The 23,485-nt window shown below is 35.2% G+C and overlaps 1 protein-coding gene across 5 annotated transcripts in view; it reads right to left on the bottom strand.

The window, feature by feature from the left end:
* The window catches only part of LOC118166082 (connector enhancer of kinase suppressor of ras 2-like), a 182,454-nt gene that overhangs the window by 56,180 nt on the left and 102,789 nt on the right, over positions 1 to 23,485 (bottom strand). For all 5 annotated transcript variants that reach the window (XM_035324688.1, XM_035324690.1, XM_035324686.1 and 2 more), the window contains exons 8-11: positions 20,367 to 20,435; positions 8,677 to 8,823; positions 3,187 to 3,320; positions 2,360 to 2,565 (exon numbers count right to left, since the gene is read on the bottom strand). In XM_035324688.1, coding sequence (XP_035180579.1) covers positions 2,360 to 2,565; positions 3,187 to 3,320; positions 8,677 to 8,823; positions 20,367 to 20,435 — 556 coding nt within the window. The remainder of the gene's footprint in view (positions 1 to 2,359; positions 2,566 to 3,186; positions 3,321 to 8,676; positions 8,824 to 20,366; positions 20,436 to 23,485) is intronic.

The raw sequence follows: 23,485 nt of genomic DNA, 5'->3' as shown, positions 1-23,485 counted from the left end.
CTTTAATTCTGGCAAATCCCTGGCAGGAATTTTTGAGCTGCAGTTTGTGTGAGTCCTAGCAATAATGAAAGCATCTGTTCAGCCATGAAAGACTTCAGAACTCTTATTTTTCCTACTTAGCCCATGGCTATCTGTCTCCAGCATCAGATGCATGTTTCTGAGACCTACCAGAAATTGTGTCTTTCCAGAGACATACAGTCACTTTCATGATTCAAATATACATTTTAAAGTCAAAAAGTAAAAATGTACACTGCAGTAGAACAGAATTTGGATTTGGAAATCTGTTAAATATCAGATCAATGTAACCTGTAGTTAAAAAAAATAATACTAATCTGGTTTAACTATTGTTCTAGAAGCAACTAAAATGTATTCCTGAGATTTGTCGATCACATTCCTTCTAGATTTTCAATGTCACATAGGGAAAATCACACAGAACTCTCCATTATAAACACAAGACACTGGCATATTATTGGGATTAGTTACAGAGCCCAATGTCTTAAATTTGAAATCATCATGCAGCATGATTTTAAGCAAGCCAAATAAATCCATCTGGCTCCAATTTCCATCACTGTTAATATTTCTCTTTCGTTCTAATTTTATTCTAAAACGATGTTGCGTATCAGGGAGATAAAGACAATGTTACTGTACTTAAGATGGAGTCCTACTCGTTGGTGTTAACCTGGTTCCAGCTCTTACAAGCATCAAGTATATGGCTCTACAAGTTACTAAAAATATTTTACTTGTAACAAAAATCTGTTAAAATTTCCTTATTCTGAAGAAATATAATCATATATAGAAACATGATCGTGTATATAAACATGATTGTGACCATGCCCAAGCCAGGATTACTTTCAAACTGTTAGAATGAAAAGAATGGTGCAACACTTAGGAAACTGGATGTAATTTTACTAGGGAACTCTACAGTGAATAATCACTGCAGCTTGACATAATTTTATGTATACTTGTAGCTGCCACATTTTTGACTGGAATCTACCCTCAACTCCCCAAACAGCAGGTGAAATGATGTAAATATCACTCACATGTTGATCTTAGCCAAAAGGTAATGCAGTTTAGAGCTTGACTCAGATTAAGTAAATTATGCCATAGGTATATGTATGTAACACATTCAAAATACCTATGGAAGTTGTAAGAAAACCTCAGCAAAGAGATTTATTGACAGTGGAACAACATGCTTGTACATCTTAACTATTAAAATCTGTTCCAGCACCTGTGGCCATCAGTTGCACTCTCTCTAACATTTATGATGGAAAGAACACCTCAGTCTGAGAACAGGAAGAAAAAGCCACAGAGTCTCAAAGTGCTAACAACTGAAAGAGCAGGGAACCCACATTTAATAACATCATGGTATCAAATCCTTCACCAGACTAAACCAGTTTTAAAACAGACCAACAGAATCAGTGTCCAGAGTTCTTAAAAATCCCCTCCCCAGCTGTTCCATTTCAGCTGGTACTGGATCTTCCGCTATTAACTGCCTCTGGTGTTATCTCCGATGAACTGCAGCGTGTTTTCATTACCTGTGTTCTTCACAGACAGTTTTCTTTACTACTCTGAGCTTGTGAAATATTTGCCCTTTTCTAGCTATCAAAGACTATATATATATATATATATATATATATAATTTTTAACAAAACAAGAGAAAGGAAAAAAACCTTAGCTTCAGAGTAGGTGAATGAAGTACTTATTGATGACAACATATAAACTGATCAAAAGATTGGAACCTAGTCTTAGAGAACATGACCAAAAGGAGCCGTCATGCCTTCCTCTGAGGCACAGAAATGCCATTTGCACCACCAAAATCACACGCTATTACAGTTTATAATAAATCTTTTCTCTTAGAATTCTGTAAACTTTACAAAAAGAACTTACTGCCTCAAAAATAACACCATTCAAATACGTGGAGAATACACTGGTATGTCTATTTAACACAGTGCCGAATTTGGTAGACCTTATATCTTATAGATACCTTCATACCACGTCTTTTTGGGCCCTACGTTAAAGCGTAACAGCCTAGATTGTTGCAACCAGAATAATCTCCAACAGCTTCAGAATAAAAGCTGGTAAATCAAGATGCTATCTATCCAAGTAATGTGAGCTCAAATATCATTCCAAATTTTAAGTAAGAACTGCACAATAAATTTATTTATAACTTCTATAATCCTGATCCTGAACATTAGATTGTATTTATATTAATTATTTCTTCACATTAACTGTTGTCTGATATTCAGAGCCAACAGGTCATGATCTAACAAAAAATGACAGATATTTGGGGGTGCTGTAGCATTCATAGTACAATTTCTAAATCCAGTCAATCAAAAACTGTTAAAGAAACCAAGCCTACCATGACTGGGTGTTTTTTCTCTTCTCCGCACTCCTGTAGCTCTGCTTCTCTCATACTCAGAGCCCAAAGGATGGCCTTCACCTTCGATTAAGGTGTAGTATTTACCACTTTCATGTTCCAGAAAGTAACTTGGAGACTCAGAGCCTTTCATTCCAGATTTTCCAAATTTGCTGATGTCATCACAAGACATTATTCCAATTTCATCCCTAAAAATTGTAAGCCAGATCATGGGGAAATTAAGCATTTTATGAAAAAATGAAAGTGTACCAACAATCTAACCTAAGCACTACAAATGAAAAAAGTCATGTAATTGAATCACTATATATGAGAACTTTCATAAAAGTGTTTCAGTTTCAACAAAAATAAATTAATGAAATGATTGTTAGATTTCATTTTAACTGCAAGATAAACATAGCTATTCAGGAGTTTTCTAGTATTTGAAAGGGAGCAGAAGTAATTGGTGTAACATGAGACGGCAAGGATTTCCGTTGCAAAAACGCATGCTTGAGAATAAGCTACAAGTGGTCACAAAAGAGTAAGTCAAAATAAATGATTAAAGACTTATTTAAGTGGGTTTCTAGTTTAGGACCCAAACCAGGTTTGCTCAACCTGTATCTAGCTAAATCAAACGTAAAAATGTCTCAAAACAATGATACATTGCTTAATGCAATTCTAACTCTTAATTTTACTAAATATATAGGTTTGGGTGTTTTTATTTTGTTCACTTTTATTGGTCTAGTTAAATTAAAATGTAAATCTCTCTTTCTTTTTTTTTTTTTTTTTCTTTTTTTTTTTTCAAAACCTCACATTCATTAGGAAGTAAATACCTGGGGCCATAAAGTCCTGACAAAGGAGAAAGAATGTAAACATCTTGGAGTGCTGAGTTCTCCATTTTGGAGGACATGCCCATTGTACTTGTTGGTGTTGTAGAACTGCTTGTTGGACTGGTTGGAATTACAGGCTGTAAAACAAACAAAACCCAAACACATGAAGAACAAATTAATGCTTTCTGTGCTACAAGCAACACTTAGATCAACATGCCCCATTTTACAAATCATGGCCTCTTTTTGGATTAGCCATTTTTGGATGAAGACTACGAAGACCAGTTGTAATCTCTTTTGAAAAGCAAGGCTTTCTATTTTCTAAACGTTGAGAATACTTTTATGTGGTTCAATGAGTACAAGTGATTTTAAATAGCAGCAAAGGGTATTTTTCCTTGAGAGTATCAGTCTGTATAGGGGTCCAAATTATAGTCTTCCCTGCTTTGCTGTTACGCCTCTATTACTCTGATCAAGTGTTTTGGGATTCTTTCTTCAGTACAAATAGATAAAAAGTGACTGCCAATGACAAGCATCATTCATGACTGCCTTTCTCATAGCTTGTCTGGAAACTAAGGCCTACTGCATTATACACAGTGTTAACTGCTGCATTTAGTATACAATCGTGACAATTTTCTAGTGGCAGTAATAGTAAAAAGACTCAACAGTAAACGCCCAACTTACCTGCAGTTGGATACCCAGTTTCCCATGGGTCAAAACATAAATTATCACCGTCACCAACAGACAAGCAGAAACTCAATTTCAGAGAGAAATTACCTATACCAAGTGAATAATTCCCAGAAAATGCGATCTTTCCTTTCCACTCTTCTTTATCTTTTTAGCTACTTTTAACATTCTGAATACTATCCATTTCCCCTTATTTTGGCTAGCAAGCTTGAAAAACTTAAAAATAATTAAGCAATGCTTGAATACCAGAATAAAACAGAAATATAAATGGTAAATACAACCCTCATCAGAAAGAAAAAAAAAATTGCCAAATGGAAAAAACTAAAACTGTTTTGGAAACAAAATATATTGCTATGATCCTGAGTGTGTTTTGCAAATATTGGGGATAAATTAAACAGCGTATCTATTTGAAAGTGCTGTTCAAAACAACAAACATATGATGGCCCCAGTGCATCCTGCAAAAAACAGCAGGACAAGATACAGGAAGCTGCTAAAGCCCATTAATACAGCAACAATAGGCTTGAACATGGACATCCCTTACCTTTTGAGGGGATATGAAGATTAAGGATGGGGTACTGAGTCTCTGCTTTCTCCTTTGAAGGAATAAACTCAATCCCCAGAATTCCCCTGATGGGTGAATTCACAGAAAATACACAGGCGTCACTCTTCTACATGGATTGCCTGTGGTAAGGGAAAATGGGGCTTTGTAACTACGTATCACCCTCTGAATTCCTACAGTGTGGCATTTGTATCAGAATAGATTCATTCATGCTAGTGATACAGACAGCTAATTGCCTATTGGACAAGCTGCTTTTCAGAAAGGCTGAATGTTCAACAATGAAAATAGTTCTACTCACAAGTAAGAAACAGAAATGTTAATATTATTCCTCACCATACGTGAGTATGTCTCACATACTGGCAAATTGCTACAGCTGTGCTGTAAAAGAACTGGTACATTCACAGTGTGTTCAAGTCTTCTGGATTATAAACTTTTGAAATTTGAAATATACACCTTTTTAAATGTGTAAATAATGTTTGTCCTCAGAGCAAGAGAATACAATGAAACACATATGAATATGATGGAAAAATCATGAGTGGTACTAAGAAGAAAAGGGATTTGCTGTTCATCATTTCCTCTAAAAGAAGAGCTTTAATAGAACAGAACAAAACCCAACTTTATTGGCCACATTTTCTTTGTGTGAGGTGTTTCAAGAGTTTCCTTGCCTAAGACATTTCTCACAGAGACATGAAAGTATATGGGCAGCATCCTAATTTCCAAGTTCATCTAAACAGATTTGTTATTTTCCTTCTTTTGCTCTACAAGCATCTGTTCTCATAATGTTATAGAATTTATAAATATTTATATTGTATAAAGCAACATCTCTCCAAATGTATATGGTTTTCAAAATCTGGTATGAGCTACTTGAGTAGAATTATTCTGAAGTTACTTTAAAAGTTTCAGGGCATAACATGCATTTTCTGTTAAGTAAGAATTATTAGAAAAGTGTGACTGTTGACAAGTTTTACTATTCATGTCACTACACAGCAGCTTCTATAGTTCAAGCAAAATAATAAAAATTTAATGTTCCAGGTCAAGTACTTGTAACAGGAAGAAATATTCTCATTAAATATTTCTAGAAATAAAGAATACAATAAATGTACTTTCATTGAATGAAATTGCTGGTGTGCTTACTTAAAAAAAAAAAAAAAAAGAGTACTATTTGCTATTGTAGATAAAAGAAGTGTTGAGTGGGAAGACGATCAGAGTTTAAAAATGAAAATAGATTTCTATTAGCACATAATGCCAACTAGAGACAAAATGAGAAAATAGTATGGCTGACATGGCTCACTGAAAGATAACTAACAGAACGTCAGCCTATTTTCATAGTCTGCTGTTGTTACTTAACCATCAAGGGAAACTATATACAGCACAGAAATACTACAATTAGACCAAAAAATGCATTCACAGATTTTGTATCACTAATAATTCATAAATTAACTACTTGGTATGGTTTTTAACATAAATATTGTGAAAAAAATCATTAGTAACACCTATAAGAACCTTAGGCTTAGGCAATAATAAAAAGCATAACTTATTTTAAAAACTTTCTGCTGAATACCAGCCTGAGCTAACAAATATTTCAGGCCTCTGAATTTCAAGGTCTGAGATCCTGCTGCCTGTATTCCTTCCCAAACCATGAGGTGGTTTTGTATGAGAAATAATTTCATTTTAGCATTTTGTGAAAGAATTCATCATATCTGTAAACAGAACACATACAATACTTCATGTAGCTATGTACAGAAGTGCATGATTTCTTCTAAATACATTTATTCTAAAATTCTTCTATTTCTAATTATTCTAAAGAAGAACTTTATACATCTCCCATCAATGACTATGCAACATCTGTGACTTCTGAAAAAGGACTGTCACTTCCTAGGTAATGTAGCTAACAGCCTGATTCCTGTAGAGTCCTGCTTTCTACAGTATGTCAGGGGAGGGAAGGAAAGGAAAGCAAATGCTTCTCTCTATTTTTCTAGAAGATTTAGTTTTGTTTCATCTTGATATATGTATATTTCTTTTCTTACATCTTAAGCAGTAAATAACAAGGAAAATACAAAGGAAAATCAGACAATGCTAGTAAGGGAAGAAAGCCTGTAGTAAAAACTGTTCAGAGATTTGCTGTTTAAACCTTACCAATCCTAAATCAGGATGGAAGAATTGCTTTGCATGTGTTCTATTTCATGGTGTGTTACGTTACCCTTTTTTGTGACAGCCTGACATTTGCTGAATTATTTTCAGTTTTTGATCTACTTTAACTCAGACTTTTTTGACAGATTGTTACTTAGCCAGTCATTCCACATCCTACATTCATGCAGCTGGTTACTTTTGTCTAAAGTAAAAAACTTTCTGTCTACGTGGAGCGTATTCCACTTATTTTTGAGAGTCCGTCAGCTTCTGATGCTCTGAGTGCCAATTTAATCCATTAGTGACAGAAAGCTCCAGAAAAAACAAACAAACAAAACCAGAAGCCTCCCTACCAATTCAGTGAATTAAACTGATCTGGAGAGTCTAAACAATGCCAAAGTCAGACAAAGGCAAGGACATTTGGCAGCCAAGAACAGGGCGAGGGAAGTGAGATCACTGTTTTTCAGCAGCATCAAGCTGTTAGGTCAGCTGTCCAGGAAACACAAGCTTTGGTATCATCCTGAAATCTAATCATGCTAGTTCCAAGCCACTAATGACAATAATAAATAATACCAGATCCAGGTAAGGAACTGCTAAAACTGAGAACTGCATTTGGACCTTTTTTTCTAGGTCCTATCACTTGAGCTCACTTCTGTGGCATGAAGACAAAAGAAGACCATGAGATGCCAAAACCCTGAAGTTAGTTTACAACTTATTACAAAATCTACGTGTAAGAAATAATATTGGCAGTGTTCTTTTTATTTCCTGAGACGATTTATGTATTTATTGAAATCCCTCACTAGTGTTTTCTGGCATAGAAGAAACATCCTAGTGAGAATCACGCTTAAAGCACCCTTTGTTCCTCAGGGGCTCTTGAGTTCTGGGCCATCAGGAAAGGACACATCACAAAAGTAGAAATTGTTGATAATTCCACAGAATAGCTTGGTGCACTTTCATTTATCTGTCTACCATGACAAAGGATGACAAGTTTTGTATATGTATACATACGTAATGGATAGAACACATACTGGTTTCATACCGATAAAGCTTCCTCAATTTGTGATTCTTGTGAATTCAAATTCTTTAATGTAGTAATGTAAGGAGAGGATCTATATAGAAGCACTGTTACAAATACAATTTCCATTTTGCTACCTCTGGAGACTTCATATGAAGTTCACAAGCAGATCACTCAGCAAAAGTAGCACAGAGAAAGGAAAGATGGCAGTGAAACAGTGTCAGCGCTCCTGAGCTGCAGGGATTGCACAAACTGCTCAAGAGAAGTAGCTGTGTAGGATGCAGGCACTTTGAGGAATGAAAGATTCAGGAAGTGGCAGGCAGTAAGGAAATTTGTCTGCATAGGGTTGTAGGGTTTGCTTTGTTTCATTCATTTAGAAAGTATTCAGAAACACATCCATATATCTTGCAAACCAAGCAAAAACAACAACGCTTCCATGTTATGAAAGTGCATACACTTACTACAGAATGTTATACAGTATTAAAGACAAAATGTCACTACTGAAGGCAAGCTTTTAAATTAGTGACTATGCATGTTTAAGGTCAGTCTGTTTTATTGTTGTTTCTACAACAGATGTAGGAAGAACCAGCTGTGATGTTCACTTTTTTTTTTTTTTTTTAAATGTCAACAGGTTTTCAAGGCATATTTACGCAGAAACATCGGAGGGTCTATTAGCATTGCTACCACAGACAAATTGAGGAGGAATGTAGGACAGAAGCAGACTTTTCCTGAAATTGAAAAGGGCTACCACTCTTGATGAAAACAAGGAGTTTTGATAGGTTGTGAAATAATGGAAAGAGGGAGAGGCAGCATTGCCTTTGCTAGCCAAAGAAAACTACTGAATATTTGGCTGCTTACTTTCTTAGCAATATTATTCATCGATGCTCTTTCCTTCTGTGAATTCATGTGGTTCCAAACTTCAGGGAAAAAAAGAGGAAAACAACCTTATTGACATATATTATAGCCACACAAACTTAGCACTGTATTTCAAAGGAAATAGGGCTTTTAAAAGAGGTTCCTGTTCATTCCATTGGAAGACACAATTCTAGAAATCTCCTTTGATTAGTGGAAAGAATTTGCCATGACACCAGAGTTGCAGCAGCCTCCTTACCTGAAGCGCAAGAGGCTTCCACCTCACATTTTTCAGAAGGGCAGGAGCAGAAACCAGAGTATTCTGAGGACGTTTTTTCAAGGTTAAAATCACTCCATTTGGGTCTTCCCGCAATGCATTTACTAGGTTCTTCAGCTGCCAGCCAACCTAAGAAAAAATTCCATAATTGAATTTTGAAAGCTTTCCATTTAACTTTACATGTGGAGGAAGTCTTCTATTAGCTGGAAAGGTGTATTACAGCCTGCTCTTTCTGAACATACGCAGTTTTTATAAAGAGTTTCTGATTAATTCTGTTGGACTGAAATGATGCTGCTGAAGCTGGGTTATTTTTGTTATTTCTTTTAGCTATGTTTCTCAACAAAACAAGGCATAAGTAGATAATCTGTGAGGTCATCGTACATTTTAAATCAAGTTTCCAAGTAGAACTAATGTTTCAAAAATAGTTAGGGCATAACAAGTGCCACACAGATTTCAGCAAGTGATTTCACAAAGGCCCAAATTAATACCCCTCAGAGAAAGACAAACAAAACTCCTATTTGATACATACTGCTTCACCAGATAGCCATTCCATGTGCATTTTACTCCTGAACAATATTATTATTTTTTTCCAGGTAGTGATAGCATTGCTGGAAAACAGGGCAGGGAGACAGGACAAGGAATAAGAGGAGGCAGATATTTTACAGGAAGACATGATGACGAACCAGTAGGCAAAGACCAAAGGTATAATCCCTCCTTCCCTAAGGGATTTACTAGTTCCACTTCTCAGAGCACCTTGTGAGATAAATTTGATGTTATTCCTAACAACTATCAGTGAAAAAAAAATATAATAAATCTCATAACATTTCAAAGTGACCATTATAGACAAATAGAATATTTTTCATGACCTTGAAAACAGAAAACTTTGCATTCTCTGTTAGCTGGAGACTAGCAGTCATGGAATAATTTCAGTCTGGATCCTTAGTTCAAGCCCTCACTGTTGAGTAGAAAGACAGACTACACTATATCAACATACATAACACATTTAAGATCTGAACTGAGGATAAATTATTGTTTACTTGATTTATCCAGTGCAGACCCTGGATAGAGCTGAATAATTCAAGTTACCATAAAATCTAAACATGGCCATAAAAAAAGAACATCATAACACCGAAAGGATTTTATACATGTCTTTCACTAAAAGCTATTTAGAGACATTTCTTCATCTTCTCGATTATTTGAATATGAATTTGTCATGAAATGGTTACACACAAAAACAAAAATTAAAATTTTATGGGATTTTTTTATTCATTAATTTTTACACTATCCTATTATCCCGAATGATTGAAGAGGTTTTAAAACTGAATAATATAAAAGAGCACGTAATGGTCTTTACACAAAGGTTGTTTTACACGTTTATGTGCTCCTGAACACATTTTTCTCATGAGCATACAACAGGAAAAATATGTATCAAAACAGTCAGACACATACATTCAGAAGAGAAAGTGAAATTCATGCAAATTCATTTTTTTCTAAAATTTAACCAATCTTTCTTCCTGATTACACCACTAAAATCAGCAAAATGGTACTAGTTTAAAAAGAATAAATTTGGCTCCATAAGTGCAGCAGTCTTTTTGCCTTCCCTATCTGCAACTGACGTTTTAGCTTGTTCACTATGAAAAAAATTAAGAAATTCCTATGACTTAGCATTTCACAATGCATTATCATTCAACTTGAGTAACTGTATTACGGAAGTTTCTTTAATATTGGACTCAAAACAATGTACCCAAAGCAATATCCAAATTAGTACTGACTTACTTAAGCACTGCAATGCTCAAAGGATTTGTTAACATTCCCTTCTGAATTTTGCATGTTTTGTCAATATACTTGTGACCTTATCTAGATAATTACACTTACACCACAATTTTTAAAATTTGTCTCTCTTCCACTGACATGAGAAAAATGGTATGACTAAAGTAGTCTCATAGTTACTCACATATAACCTGAGAGCTTGGTCCAAAGCCACAGGTTGTGGCTAGGGGACATGACAACAAGCACACGCACACACACAAAACCCAGAAAAAAACAACAGAAAAATCATCCCTGATTCTCTTCTGTAGTACAGCTATCTCCTCCACTTAGTCTCACCTTGTTATTACCAGGAAATAACTCAAATTACAAGAGCAAGCCTATATAGAAAGGAGTTACTAGAACGAATGACCTCTTGTAAGTGACAATGAGGTTACTGGTTTGCACTTAGCTCTGTGAAACAGCAAGGCCTGCAGAAATATTTATAGGGAGGACTCTGGAGGACTTTCCTAGCCTTTTTTTATTCACATTTTCTCCAATTCAGACTTGATTTTCTAGATCTGCTACTGAAGAAAAGTGAATAGGTGCAGGATGTTACTGAAGTGAGTCAGGCTACTGATGGTCACCTTCTCCCCCAGCTCTGCTAAACAAGGCAGTTTGGATCCAGTCCTGCACAGAGTATGTCCTGCAAAAGTTCTTTTCCTTCACAGAAAAGCTGATCTCTCAGAAGCTCTAAAAGTAGCCTGTATTAAACTCTTCCCACCATTTTCTGTTCCAAACACAGCGGATTTTTATTGTGGTAATAAAGGACCATAGCAAAGACCTGTTTTAGGTTACTCACGGTTAGTTATAACTACCACAGCTCCTAGGAATCAGAGCACTGTGCGTGAACAGCATTTCTGCAATGACAACCTTACTGAGGCCGAACTGTGGCAGCCTTGAAGTGAGCTGTTACGAATGGAAAGCTTTAGGGAATCCAAGAGCTCGAGCTGTACAAGTGCATGCGAGCATTTGGTGCCATTAGATTTGCTATGCCCTTCGACTGTGCTTAACTGGCGAGTTCAAGGTAACAGTTTTCTCATTGCTCTTCTGACCAAAATGTGTATTCCCACTACTGTTAAAAATAAAATATTAAAAAAAAAAAAAAAAAGGTTTAAGTGTTCAGAATCAGTGCAGTCTACATGTATCGGCATATTATATCATGTACCATTTCTAATTACTTCCTTTTAGAGGAAGATAACCAATTATACATGAAGGGGGAGGTTCAAATCCTCTCCCAAGGGCCTGAGAGAAGTTTAGCTAGAACCTTACAGTTTATACCTGGTCTCTACAGTGGGCCGAAGCCCGGATCCCAAGTGTGAACGCTTGGCTTGGAAAGCACCGTATGTCTCATAGTGCTAAAAAGCATTTTAATAGCTTTTTACAGTTCTATTCTATTTTTAATGTTGCCGGTTTACTGAAAACTTCCTAAAAATGCACTGCTCACAAACAGACCACAACCAAACACAAATATCTCAACTTCCATTCCATACAAACGCTTCTGGTTTGCACTTTGCTTATAACACGACAGGATATTTATATAAAAACACACACGTATATTTTACTGAATTTTAAATTTAAAAGTGGACGGACTATTTTTTATTTTTATAGATTGCTGTAATTTTCAGAATGCTGAAACCTTTGGAGTTTCGTGAGCTCCTTTTAGATAAGAATGATAAATAATTAAGTTAATGATAAATTATGCCAATGAGAACCTTAATGACAAAACCATTAAATAGCTAGATCTATTAAAGAGCAGTCTGCAATCATTACTACTAGGCTATGATAAAATGCTCTTAGGAATTTGGACATGTTATTATAAATTGTACTACTAAAAATATCTTCGTGAAAATAGAAGTCATTACAGTGGATTAAAAATCTTAGTTGAAAACCAGTTCTTCAGACAGATTTTGACAGTTATTCTTAAACAGTCTTTAATTGCAATTACTAGCTCCTAGCTGTGGTGAGATGTGTTCGGCAAAAGGGTTTTTGCTCCTTTAAGTTTTTTACCATTCTGTTAATCAGGTTCTACAATATGGGTTAAGATATTTCACTCGGTAATAAAAGTTAACATGTAAATTAGAGTAATGAAGGAAAAAATGACTAGCATGATGCTTTATTTTCCCGAATAAATGAAATTGGAGCAATTAGGATAGCCATTACACTCAAATCAACAAACTCAGGGCATTGTTATGATCTCTTTGCACGGCACAGTAAAGGTCTAGTCATGGTGCATGTTCTCTGCTAAACATATTTGCATATTTCTATTTCCCTATATTTGTTCTCTTTATAAGTCAGACCTACAAAGCAGAGTGTGGAAAGTCACACGGCTGCTGTACTCCTAGTTCATAACCCAAAGAATGTGCAATATACTGTCAGATGCCAGCAATGAAAATTGCCACCACAGCGATATACAGTTTGTAAAGAGAAAAGATGAGAATCACAGGAATTTGATAATCGCTGGCTAAAAATACAGTTGACCTAACGTTAGTCCAAAGAAAATTCTCTTTAATTTAGATGTTAAACTTAGAAGAAACATAGATGAATATAACTCACTGAATAAGGTAAGAGGCAGGCAGAAATTTAATTTTTTTGGTGGTTTACATTTAGGATTGTTCAATCGATAATTTTTATTGCTTTGTACATCAGTAGTGTGGAAAAAAGGGCTCCAGGGGAAAAAATGTATTACTGTGGTCTATTTTAAAGGATTAATTTTCTCATTGAAAGTACAAGCAAGTTAATTAGTGGAAAGTGCAATATATGGTAAATTTGAAAACAATAGCTAAAAAATTATAGTCCCTATGGTGCTGAATTTCTTTACCATAAAATTATACTGATGTAAATATCCAGAATGCTGTAGTAATTTTGCATACCTTAAACTGATGATTTTGTAGTTGGGACTGCATAAGTAGTATATGCAGGAAAACAAAGCTTGCTCATTAACGTACAGTAAACTAGTTTGTCTTCTTGTTATTCAATATCTTCCTTAGAGTCTCCCAGTACTGACTTTTTCCTTCTCATTTAGAAGATCTAGATTTGTCTGAATATGATTCAGAACACATCCCACCAGCAGTAGGGATTTGGGCATTTTTATGCATCCAAACTATGCTCATGCTGGACAAGCAACTTTTCTCCTTTTTTTAAATAAATGTTATCTGGCTGATGATGATTGACTGATGATCTGTATGAAAAATAAACTAACATAAAAAAGTCCTAACATAATAGACAACAACAACAACCAAAAAAAATCTGAAGAAAACACTAAACACTGCCTTTGTGGATGAGTGTATAGGCATTAAGTCCGTGATATATTCACCTATAAAAGGAACTTAAAAAACATCTGGACTGTTGAACACAATGAGGCTTATCAAAGGATTCCAGTGGTTAAAACCACCACCACAGTTATTTACCTCCGTGCTGATTTCCTCAAAACTCATTATGTGTATTTGTTGTGGTACAAATTTAGAAAACAATTCAGAGTGGAACCAGAGTGCTTGGGGACAGAATATCTATATTCATTTTTCTGTTTTTCCTGAAAATTCTGGGGATAAAGCACAAATGTGATTCTTCAATTCCTTCACTGTTTTATCAAACCCTAAACACTGACTGGGACTCTGAAAAAAAAAGAAAAACTTCCAAGAAATACAAAAATACATAGTTCACCTGCCAGAAGGAAGGTAGGCTAAACCTGCATGTGCTTCTGAGAGTTATGCATATTAAACTCACTGTATCATTTGCCCAGCTTTAATCTTACCTAAGATGGAAAGAAACAGAGTGTGAACTAAAAATGAGTTTAAGAACTGCACTGCTGGGCATTTGATCTGGAAATCAATTGTACAGAATGGTATTTACTAAATAACTAGAACATAAGATATTGCACACCACCTGCAAACAAGTAATTTTACTTTGACTCCAGTAGGACCTAACCCCTACATGAACCAGGACAGATGTTTCCCCTCAAGGCTCTTTCAATACATAAGCAAACCCATCTGGATATTTACTTGAATCTTAACAGTATGACCTTTCTTCATATTTTCACTAAAAACAAACAAAAAACAAAACAACAACAACAAAAAAAAACGGGGGGAGGGAGGAGGGGGAGATGAGCAAACTCAACTTTTTGTTAAAGAAACAGTCTTTTCTATGTTAAGTCTGTCTGTAATTCACTTTGCCTTACAATACTGCCCAGGCTAGGGAATTCATCAAGGGAATTAGTTTCATTAACATGGAAATCAGAAATTATTATTAAACAAAAACGTGCTGCAAGATCATAAGACTTTCCCTCACTGAATGGAAAGCTCATCCTTAACACCTGTAGCTGATTCACTCTCCTCATTAATATCCTAAGTGTTACTAAAAATAATTGATGATGAAAATGCCAACGTTTATCTATTATCTTACACAGTTATTTTCATTAAATAACAGAGAAATACAGCAAGATTCCAAGATGTTGCAAGATGTGCTACTGGAAGACACGTATTACTAAGCCTTTTAAAAGGCAGAATCCTGAGATTCGGTGATACATGGAAATTTCTTTGCAAACCAAATGACTTTTTTGGGGGCAAGAAGTTGTAACTGCCATGACATCTCTTGTTCAGCTTTTATCTTTCCTTTTCCTACTTGCATTTCACAACACAGCGTGCTGAAACACAGATCGTATGACCTGTCACTACAGTTACAGATTTACCTCCATCTGAAGTGAGCACCCGCTAAGACTCAAATTTCCAATTCAACACACATACATCTGGAATATTAATTCAATAAATATCTTAACACCAATAAATTTGTGCTGGAAATTATTAATTGTTGCAGGGCTCTTGATGTTGCACCTTCTCCTTTAGAAGACTCAGATTTGTATGAATGGGATTCAGAATACAACCTACCAGCAACAGGCATTTAGACATTTTTATAAAACAGTGTTCATGCTAATTTCAAAGTACACAATTTGACAAACAATGAGCAGTATGAAAGGGCATTAGGCTGTGGCTCATGTATTTACAGAGCATCCTTCATTCCCAAGAATAAACTTATGAAGTATGACAATGCATCCCCATTATTTTAAAATAAGAGCTATTTAGACATAACATAGCAAACGCCTTACACAACAAAGCAAATGTGTTTGAACTGAAAGAGCTGTTCTAGGCTACTACATCCTTTTGTTACCCCTTCTACATAGTTGTAGGCAGCTATCACTTAATCGTTTTCAACAGTTCTTCAATCACCATCCTAGTCAGACCTCTTCCAAATTTCCCCACAAATTTTCTTACAGATGTTCATATGGATGCTTGCTCTTCCACAGTGTTGTTCTGTTCCTTAAACAGTTCTTTCCCTTCCTGGTCTGTATAGCCTATAGAACTAGCTGGCTGGGTAACCAAAATGTAAATCCTTTTAAAAAAATAAAAAGTCCTTCAATATATTTTCCTTTTTACCCCATTACATTTGCAAATGTTCTTACACAAATTCATCTTTGATAACTGCAAATGACCTGAACATCACACAGTATTTCAGACAAGATATTACCAATGTCAAGACAATGGCATTAAAACTCTATTTCTCCTGGAAACATGTTCCTGATTAATTCCAAGTTCATCTTTGCCATTTTCAGGCACATCACCTCCATGGTGATGAGTCGATTTGGGATTAATTACTACATTCTGATTTCAGGATTCTTGCCAGCTGCTCCTGAGTAACATTTAGCTTTCAACATGAATTACTAAAAGCGTTATTATTGCTCTCTGTCCTATCAAATGACCTTCAAATTCTGATCCTTGGAAAAAAAAAAATTAAAAAAAAAGAAAAAAAAAAGAAGAAAAAAAAAAGAAGAAAAAAAAGGGGTTTGGATTTCTGAACTATTTTTTCCTAGTTTATCTGACACTTTTCTATACAAAAGTAGATCTAATATCTCTATCTGTTCTGACAGCTAGATCAATACTTGTTAGGATTGGTAAGATTTCTGTTGTCTGAAAAAATTATCAAAGGTAGAACATTAACGGAATGTATTTTTCATAAACTTATACTGTATTTCATCTAACATTCCATTTTCCTAAAGTCTTTAGTTATCCTTTAAAATCCTCTAAACCACCTGTAAAACCCTGCATAGTATTGACTAGTAAGTTTGTCTCCTGATGCTTCCACAGCATACAACGTTATCCTAAAGCAGACAACTCATTAAAAATCCTTGCTTAGGGAGTTGCAATCGGAAGTGTCAGTCCCTTCAGTAAACATATGCAGATGACTTGGCTTTATCAGCTTTGCTTCCGCCCTGAGAACGGATGTACCTATATATTTGTTATGACTACTTTTCTTCTCTTTGTCCTATATTCTTTACTATCCTTATTATGGAAATTTGAAAGAAACAAGTATTTCTTGGCCACAGATAATCTTATCTTTAATTTTACCCTATTTTCACTGCATGACAGTCCCAATTCTCTGACTAAAGAATCACATCACAGTGGTACATTCAGCACTTCTGTTTAATTTTATAAGGGAGGAAAGAAAAACTCCACAAGGCATTCCACTTCTGGCCAAGAGGCGAGAACTAGTGCCTGTTGTTACCGGTAGGAAAAAAATAAAAATAAAAAAATTAATGTCATGGTATTTTAGAACGTGTAACTTATTTACCAAGTTTCTTGTGCTTGTCTTGTAAGAACATTGGAGGACAATGGATAATGATTAAATGATCTTAACAGCTAGTGGGAAATCAACTGATTTAATTAATTTCTTGCCTAAAGTACTATTGTTTTTACTTTGATATTCATAACTGTATAACAGAGGGCTCCTTGCCTTGACCAGATTCCACATAGTAAATCTTTTATTTCTAACTCCTTCAACTGTTGCATTATATAAGTTTTAAGCTGTTTCCCTTTGATACTTTTGGAACTTGTTTTTTAAACTTTCAACTACACTGAAGAATTAAAATAAGTGTTCTTTTTTTGTTGCTAATAATGATAATATATTTGTTAATATCAATGATTTCAGTAAGAGTATGAATATCGCTACCTTTAGCTATCTGATCATTTCTTACTTAATTCAGATAATGCTTTATATAAAACTAGTATATGAATTTTAAGTAATAACAATTATTTTGAAGACATACAGCCAAAATATTCTAGCCCCTTCAATACCAAAGTACTTAACTCGACACATCCAGCAATCCAATGGACTGACATTGTCAGCATACGTAATCCTCTGCTATAGCTTTACAGCCCCAGAGAAATGCCTCCGAGATTAAAAGCGCTGTTATCTGTGCTGACTCCACTGGAATGCAGGGACAGTACAACTATTTTCAACTCTACATCGTAAACGTGTTTAAGAGCTTACTCCTCTCACAGTTATGAAATGGGTAATGATTCTTCTCTTAAAATGGACCTCCTGATGAATTTCAAATTGAAATTGAAATTATTTTTTATTTCTTAAGGAAAAGAAATCAGTATCCTTTTAGATTCATTTTTGCCCATGTAGGATGAAAATGAACATTAGCCTTTTAAAAGCACAGTCTTATTTATACTGTATTAGCACAGGAGTACTGCTTTACCTATGAATGAATATGTTTTTACTGTACAGCTCTGTAGCTCAATGTTAAATATGCGAAGTATCACAGTTGGGAATATAAAGAGGTTGTCAAGGAGGGTCATGCATTAGGATGAAAAACTGATAGTGCTCCAATTATTTAGGTTACCAAAGAAAAGGTGAAGAGGTAGTCTGATTACATCCTGAAAATGCCTAAATAAGAAACTGGATCTCCAGTGTAATAGATAAAAATAGATCAAGATCAAAGGACTGGAAGTATATGCCAGACAAACGCATACTACAAACACAAAGACTCCCCCCCACTGAGAATAATTAACTAACAGAACAGTATATTACAGGTTGTGGGAACGTCACCGAGTGTTTTAAAAAAATTAATTTATTTTAGTAAATGAGCGAATATCAATTTATCCAGAAAATACACTGGCCTATTTTAGTCTAAATCAGATGAGATGATGCCAATAGTCAGCCACAGGATTAGCATCTAATGAAAGAAACCTACACTTTCTTTTATCAGGAAAGGATTTTCACTAATGGCAAACCAAAATGACTATATCTAATCATCTTCAGAGTAGACCTTTTCAAAACAGGATTTATATTTTGAAATATAATTATATTTCAAAAATATAAATGGCTATCAAAATATAAAAGAAACGCCAATCTTAAGAAAATGTCTTTGTTAGGATAACAAAGATAAACTTTGTGTGATGCAAATCCTCTGAAACACAAATTTCAGAGGAAAGTGTATTTCTCCATTTTTATATGGTATAATTTTTTGAATTGTTGTCCTGTGTATACATTTTGTGAAAGCATGGAGTGCTTTGTGCCTACATGTTCCAGTGCCAGGTGAGCAAGACAGTCTGTAGCTCTGGAAAACCTGCGAGACCACCACAGATAAGCAAGACTTGTTTTGTACAGTTTGCCAACTGCCCCCCAGACTGTTAATTTCAAGCAGGTTTCACCACGTTCTGTGAGCTGGCCTTACTAGTATAAAGATATTGGTTATATGGGAATTTAATGAACAGAAACCTTTGAATTATTCTAGCCCACTAATGGAAATAATGGTAATTATAGGCACGATATGGATCGTCACAGCTTGTGATAGCTTGGGTGAAGAAGCAAAGTGTAGTTTGCAGTTGGACACATACCTCTGAAACACAAACACTAGAAATTACTGGCTTTACACAGTCACAAGGAAGACAGAATAAAGCATGCTCAGCATTTGCAAAGGAAGAATACATTTCTGAAAGAAAGTGCTTGCCATTTATCCCTTCGTAGCTTGTTATAGACTTCAGAACGAATAATTAACAGTGAGGTTTGTTTTTTTGAAAAAGGTATTCTCTGCCACTTGACTCAGCTGTTGGCAGTGTGCCTGCCCTTAGATAGAGAGGGATTACAACATCTAACACTTTGGGCTTGTTATAACACAAATGGGAAGCTGCTACCCAGAAAGCCAGTTCTTGAGTAGTTGAATGAGTGGGGTTTCACCTCTGGGAGTAAAGATTAAATCAGGTTTGTCACCTGAAGAGTATGTCTGATGGAGAAAGCCAGTCTAATGCATATTTCAACTTGTACTGTGACAGCTCACAGATCCTCTGTAATTTAAGAGCTTCATGTTCATTAAAAATGTAAGCAGAAATGAAGAAGTTATACTTTTGAAAAGAAAATATTTGCTCTCTAATCATTTCCAACTCCCACAAATGCCAAAGAGGTTTCTTAATTTTTCTGGTTTTGTATCTAAAATGAAATGTAGGTTGGTATGCATAAACAATAACTGCATGCGCTGTGACATATACAATGGTAGGCACACTTACATGTACACAGATCAGGTACCACAGTGCCTTAGACTTAGCATACGCTTCCCCATACACATGCTTATGCAATATGAAACGGATTGACAATTTCACCAACTTTATAAAACTGCTCATCACCTTAAAAATAATTATGAAAAAAAAAATATGGCTGTTGCAGAATTTCTGCATTTTGAATTCAAATCCCAGATTAAAGAAAATGCATATTTCTTTTTAAGAGAAAAAGTTAAACTTGCTGGCATATCCATAACAGGAAATGTAAGAACTGCAACCAGTACAGTCACTGTAAATTGTTGATGAAATATTCTGGGATCTCCTTATATAAAGAGTATAATGTTGAACAGCAGCTATGAAAAATATATTTGGCTAAATCCTTCTGGGCTAATTAATGACAATTAAAAAAAGCAATGATTATGATATTTTAAAAGGCATAGTGATCTAGTTTGCTAAAGTTACCTAGTAAGACTTATTGTCTTTTTAGCAGTGGGAACAGTCAAAGCCTGCAGACCAGAACTTCGAAGTACTTACCACAGTTTGATGGTTGACCTGGATCACCTCATCGCCAGCATGGATTTTCTTACACTGGTCAGCAGGAGACTAAGGACAGGAGATAACAATTAACTTTATATTTTAGGGGGACCACAAAGGGAGAGCAGGAATGAAAACTACGAATGAGGAAAGAGGCAAGAAAGCTCTGCCCAAAGAAGCATTATTATCAAATAACAATAACTTACTATATTTACAAAAACAAACAAACAAACAAACAAAAAATCTCATACAGAACAATGTTTTTCTAGTAACCAATGACAGTTCAAAGATGAATTCAAATCCTTCTTCCATGGTGATGAACAACCTTTTTGACTGGTTGAACTATTTTAGTTTCTTAACCTCTCAGAGGGAAGTACTGGGCCACGAGCTGTCACAATCTTGCTGGGAATTCACTGAGTGAATTAACATCACATAGCAGTAAAGCTGCTAAGCCAACAAATATTGAACTTACTACACCTGTGGGGTCAAGGCTGGAAAAAAAATGCATGTAACCGAAAAGTAGGCCTAATGCAGTCTTTTACATAGCAGGTTTACTGCTCAAGTTCATGGCAGATACTCTGCAAATATCCTACAGCTCCAGCACTTCCAAGACAGCACTAGATGAACCGTGTGAACACAAAGTGGTAATTTAAAAAAGGATAAAGTCCTTGACAGGCTGGCTATTCGGTATAGTATATATACATACATACACACACATACTACTCCACTACCATAATTCTGGGATCTCTGAGCCAAAAACCTTCCTTATTCTAAATATAGCTACTTCTGATCACATTACAATGGACTGAACCTCATTGCCTTCCAAGCCACTTGTACACGGTCAACTGCCATGTCAACAAATGTGTCAGAATACAAGATTTACCGGAGCTAAAAGGTGACTTGCAGCTTATATTCATGACCTCACTGAGTACCTACCAAAACTTCCAAGAAACTATCAATAGCTCTTCTGCTGGACAGGCTTCTCCAACCACAAATGCCACCCATCATTTCCATCCGTTATGTGGATGCATATTATAAACAAATAGAAGGAGTAAAGACAACAGGAAACAACGCAACAAAAGCCCAAACAGCCACTGGGCAAAAAATGGCTGCAATTGCTTCTAAATAAAATGCCAAAGAGAATGTTACAGTTTAAGCTCAATAGCTTCACAGGCAAGCATCACACAGGCGGTTGCTTACTCCTCCTCCTCCTCAGCAGAACGGGGAGAAAATATGATGAAAAAGCTCATGGGCTGAGATAACGACAGGATTTTACCTGTGTACAGGACTAAACATGAACCAGAAAGATATTCTATTTTCACTTGTGGAATGCAATGGGAATATAAAGCTGGTTGCTTTAAACAGTGAATGAAAGGTGAGCAGGAAACTGAAGTAAACGCCACTACTCGTAATGGGTTTAACTTCAGTTGCTATTAACTGAAAAAGTACGGGCCTGGCTCTTTCTCTTTTTAGCTCCTTTCCTGACTTTGATGAGGCTGAGCTAATTATTATCTTTCAAAATTAAACACTGGCTCTGAGGTCAATTATACCTTCAAAAGGAATGAAAAATCGATTTGCTGAAATGCCAGAAATTAAACGTCTTTGAAGCTTTTTTATCTGCACATGTGATTACACTTTTAGAAAAAATAAAAAAAAAAAAAAAAGGAACTTCTTAGTGTTGTCTTATCAAAAAGTTTTGACACGTACAGTTCAGTCAAAATAAAAATGCAAGTTTTAGTGGCTGGTGAACTTCATATCTTTTCACATGAATTTTAGTTATAGATATATATTTTCCCTACAAACTGTATATTTCTAAAATAAATTAAAATTACAGTGAAAAAGTATATTAATACTTCTAAATGCTGCCAGTAGTGTTAATATAAGGAAGCATACAAATTTTAAGCTTAACCTGCATTAGACATATCTTATGATTCACAAATTTCTAGCCACAAAACATAAGGCTTTCCCTGGGTCTGTAGTATCTAAAAGTGGGTGACAAAAATGATCAAAACTATCTCAATACATACAAAGCAAGCAGAACAAAATATCACACATGAAGCTCAGCCATATGGTGCAGAATACCACTGATGTATGCCACTAAGTACGTACATTTTGGGCCAGCTGCACAGTGCAAATTTTATGTTTCTTGGGTGTCAGCATTGCACAGTTTCAATATTAGCTTTATAAAATTTGGACTTGTAATTTATCCAGCTATGCTCTCTTAAAAAGAATGAAAACAATGTGACTAAAACATGGACTAGTTGAAAAACAGAAGGGATAGGTCCTATTTTGAAGTCTGTCATAATAATTACACTGCAGCAGTTGAAGTAATTTTTTTTTTTTAAAAAAATTTGCAATTATGAATTGCAAGTTAAGTAACAAGAAGCAGCTTCACAGAAAAACTAAACAACGTGATGAGAATAACAATCAGTCATACTGATTTACATGCTACAGCATTTCTGTGTACTTTCAATCTAGATATTGCCTAATTTCTGGGACTACAATGAAAAGGATGGTCAATACATTCTTGGTATCTTCTATCTTCGCTACAGGTACTGGAAACTATGAAAATTTAGCGGTGGTTAACTCCTCCTAATATAATTCATCCCGGAATAATTATTTTTATAAAATAAATTTTCCTATGTCCTCACACAAAAGTCATTCGGATTCTTAAATTTTCTTTTTTTATTCCCTAACATTGTCAAGTCACCCCCTTCTCTTTCATTTGCTCCTTTTCACAATTTCTCCCTTCTTACCGATAGTCTTGTCAGTGATTACTGCTAGCTTGAAAACTTTCTGGTTTATTAAAGATTATTGCCTGAATATATTATTTTAAGCTATTTTTCTGCATTACCCATTTCCTTTTTTACAGCCACCAATACTGCTGATACTGTAAATGCTTTCGAATTTATTATTTTACACTCTGTTTTACAGAATTGCTTAGACACACAGAACCTATTCATTTCCTGTATGGCAATCTTAGGACAGGTATCACCTCCACACCTTTAATTTTTCTAGCATTCTACTTTTCAAGAAAATTCATTTACTAATTAGGAAAAGACTTTTAAAACAATACCATCCATTTTAAAAGGAAAGAAAGAAAGAAAGAAAGAAAGAAA

The sequence above is a fragment of the Oxyura jamaicensis genome, chromosome 4, assembly GCF_011077185.1.
Source record: "Oxyura jamaicensis isolate SHBP4307 breed ruddy duck chromosome 4, BPBGC_Ojam_1.0, whole genome shotgun sequence".
In the NCBI taxonomy this organism is placed as follows: Eukaryota; Metazoa; Chordata; class Aves; order Anseriformes; family Anatidae; genus Oxyura; species Oxyura jamaicensis.
Note: the sequence above shows the minus strand (reverse complement) of the source record. Positions and strands in the feature narration are given on the sequence as shown.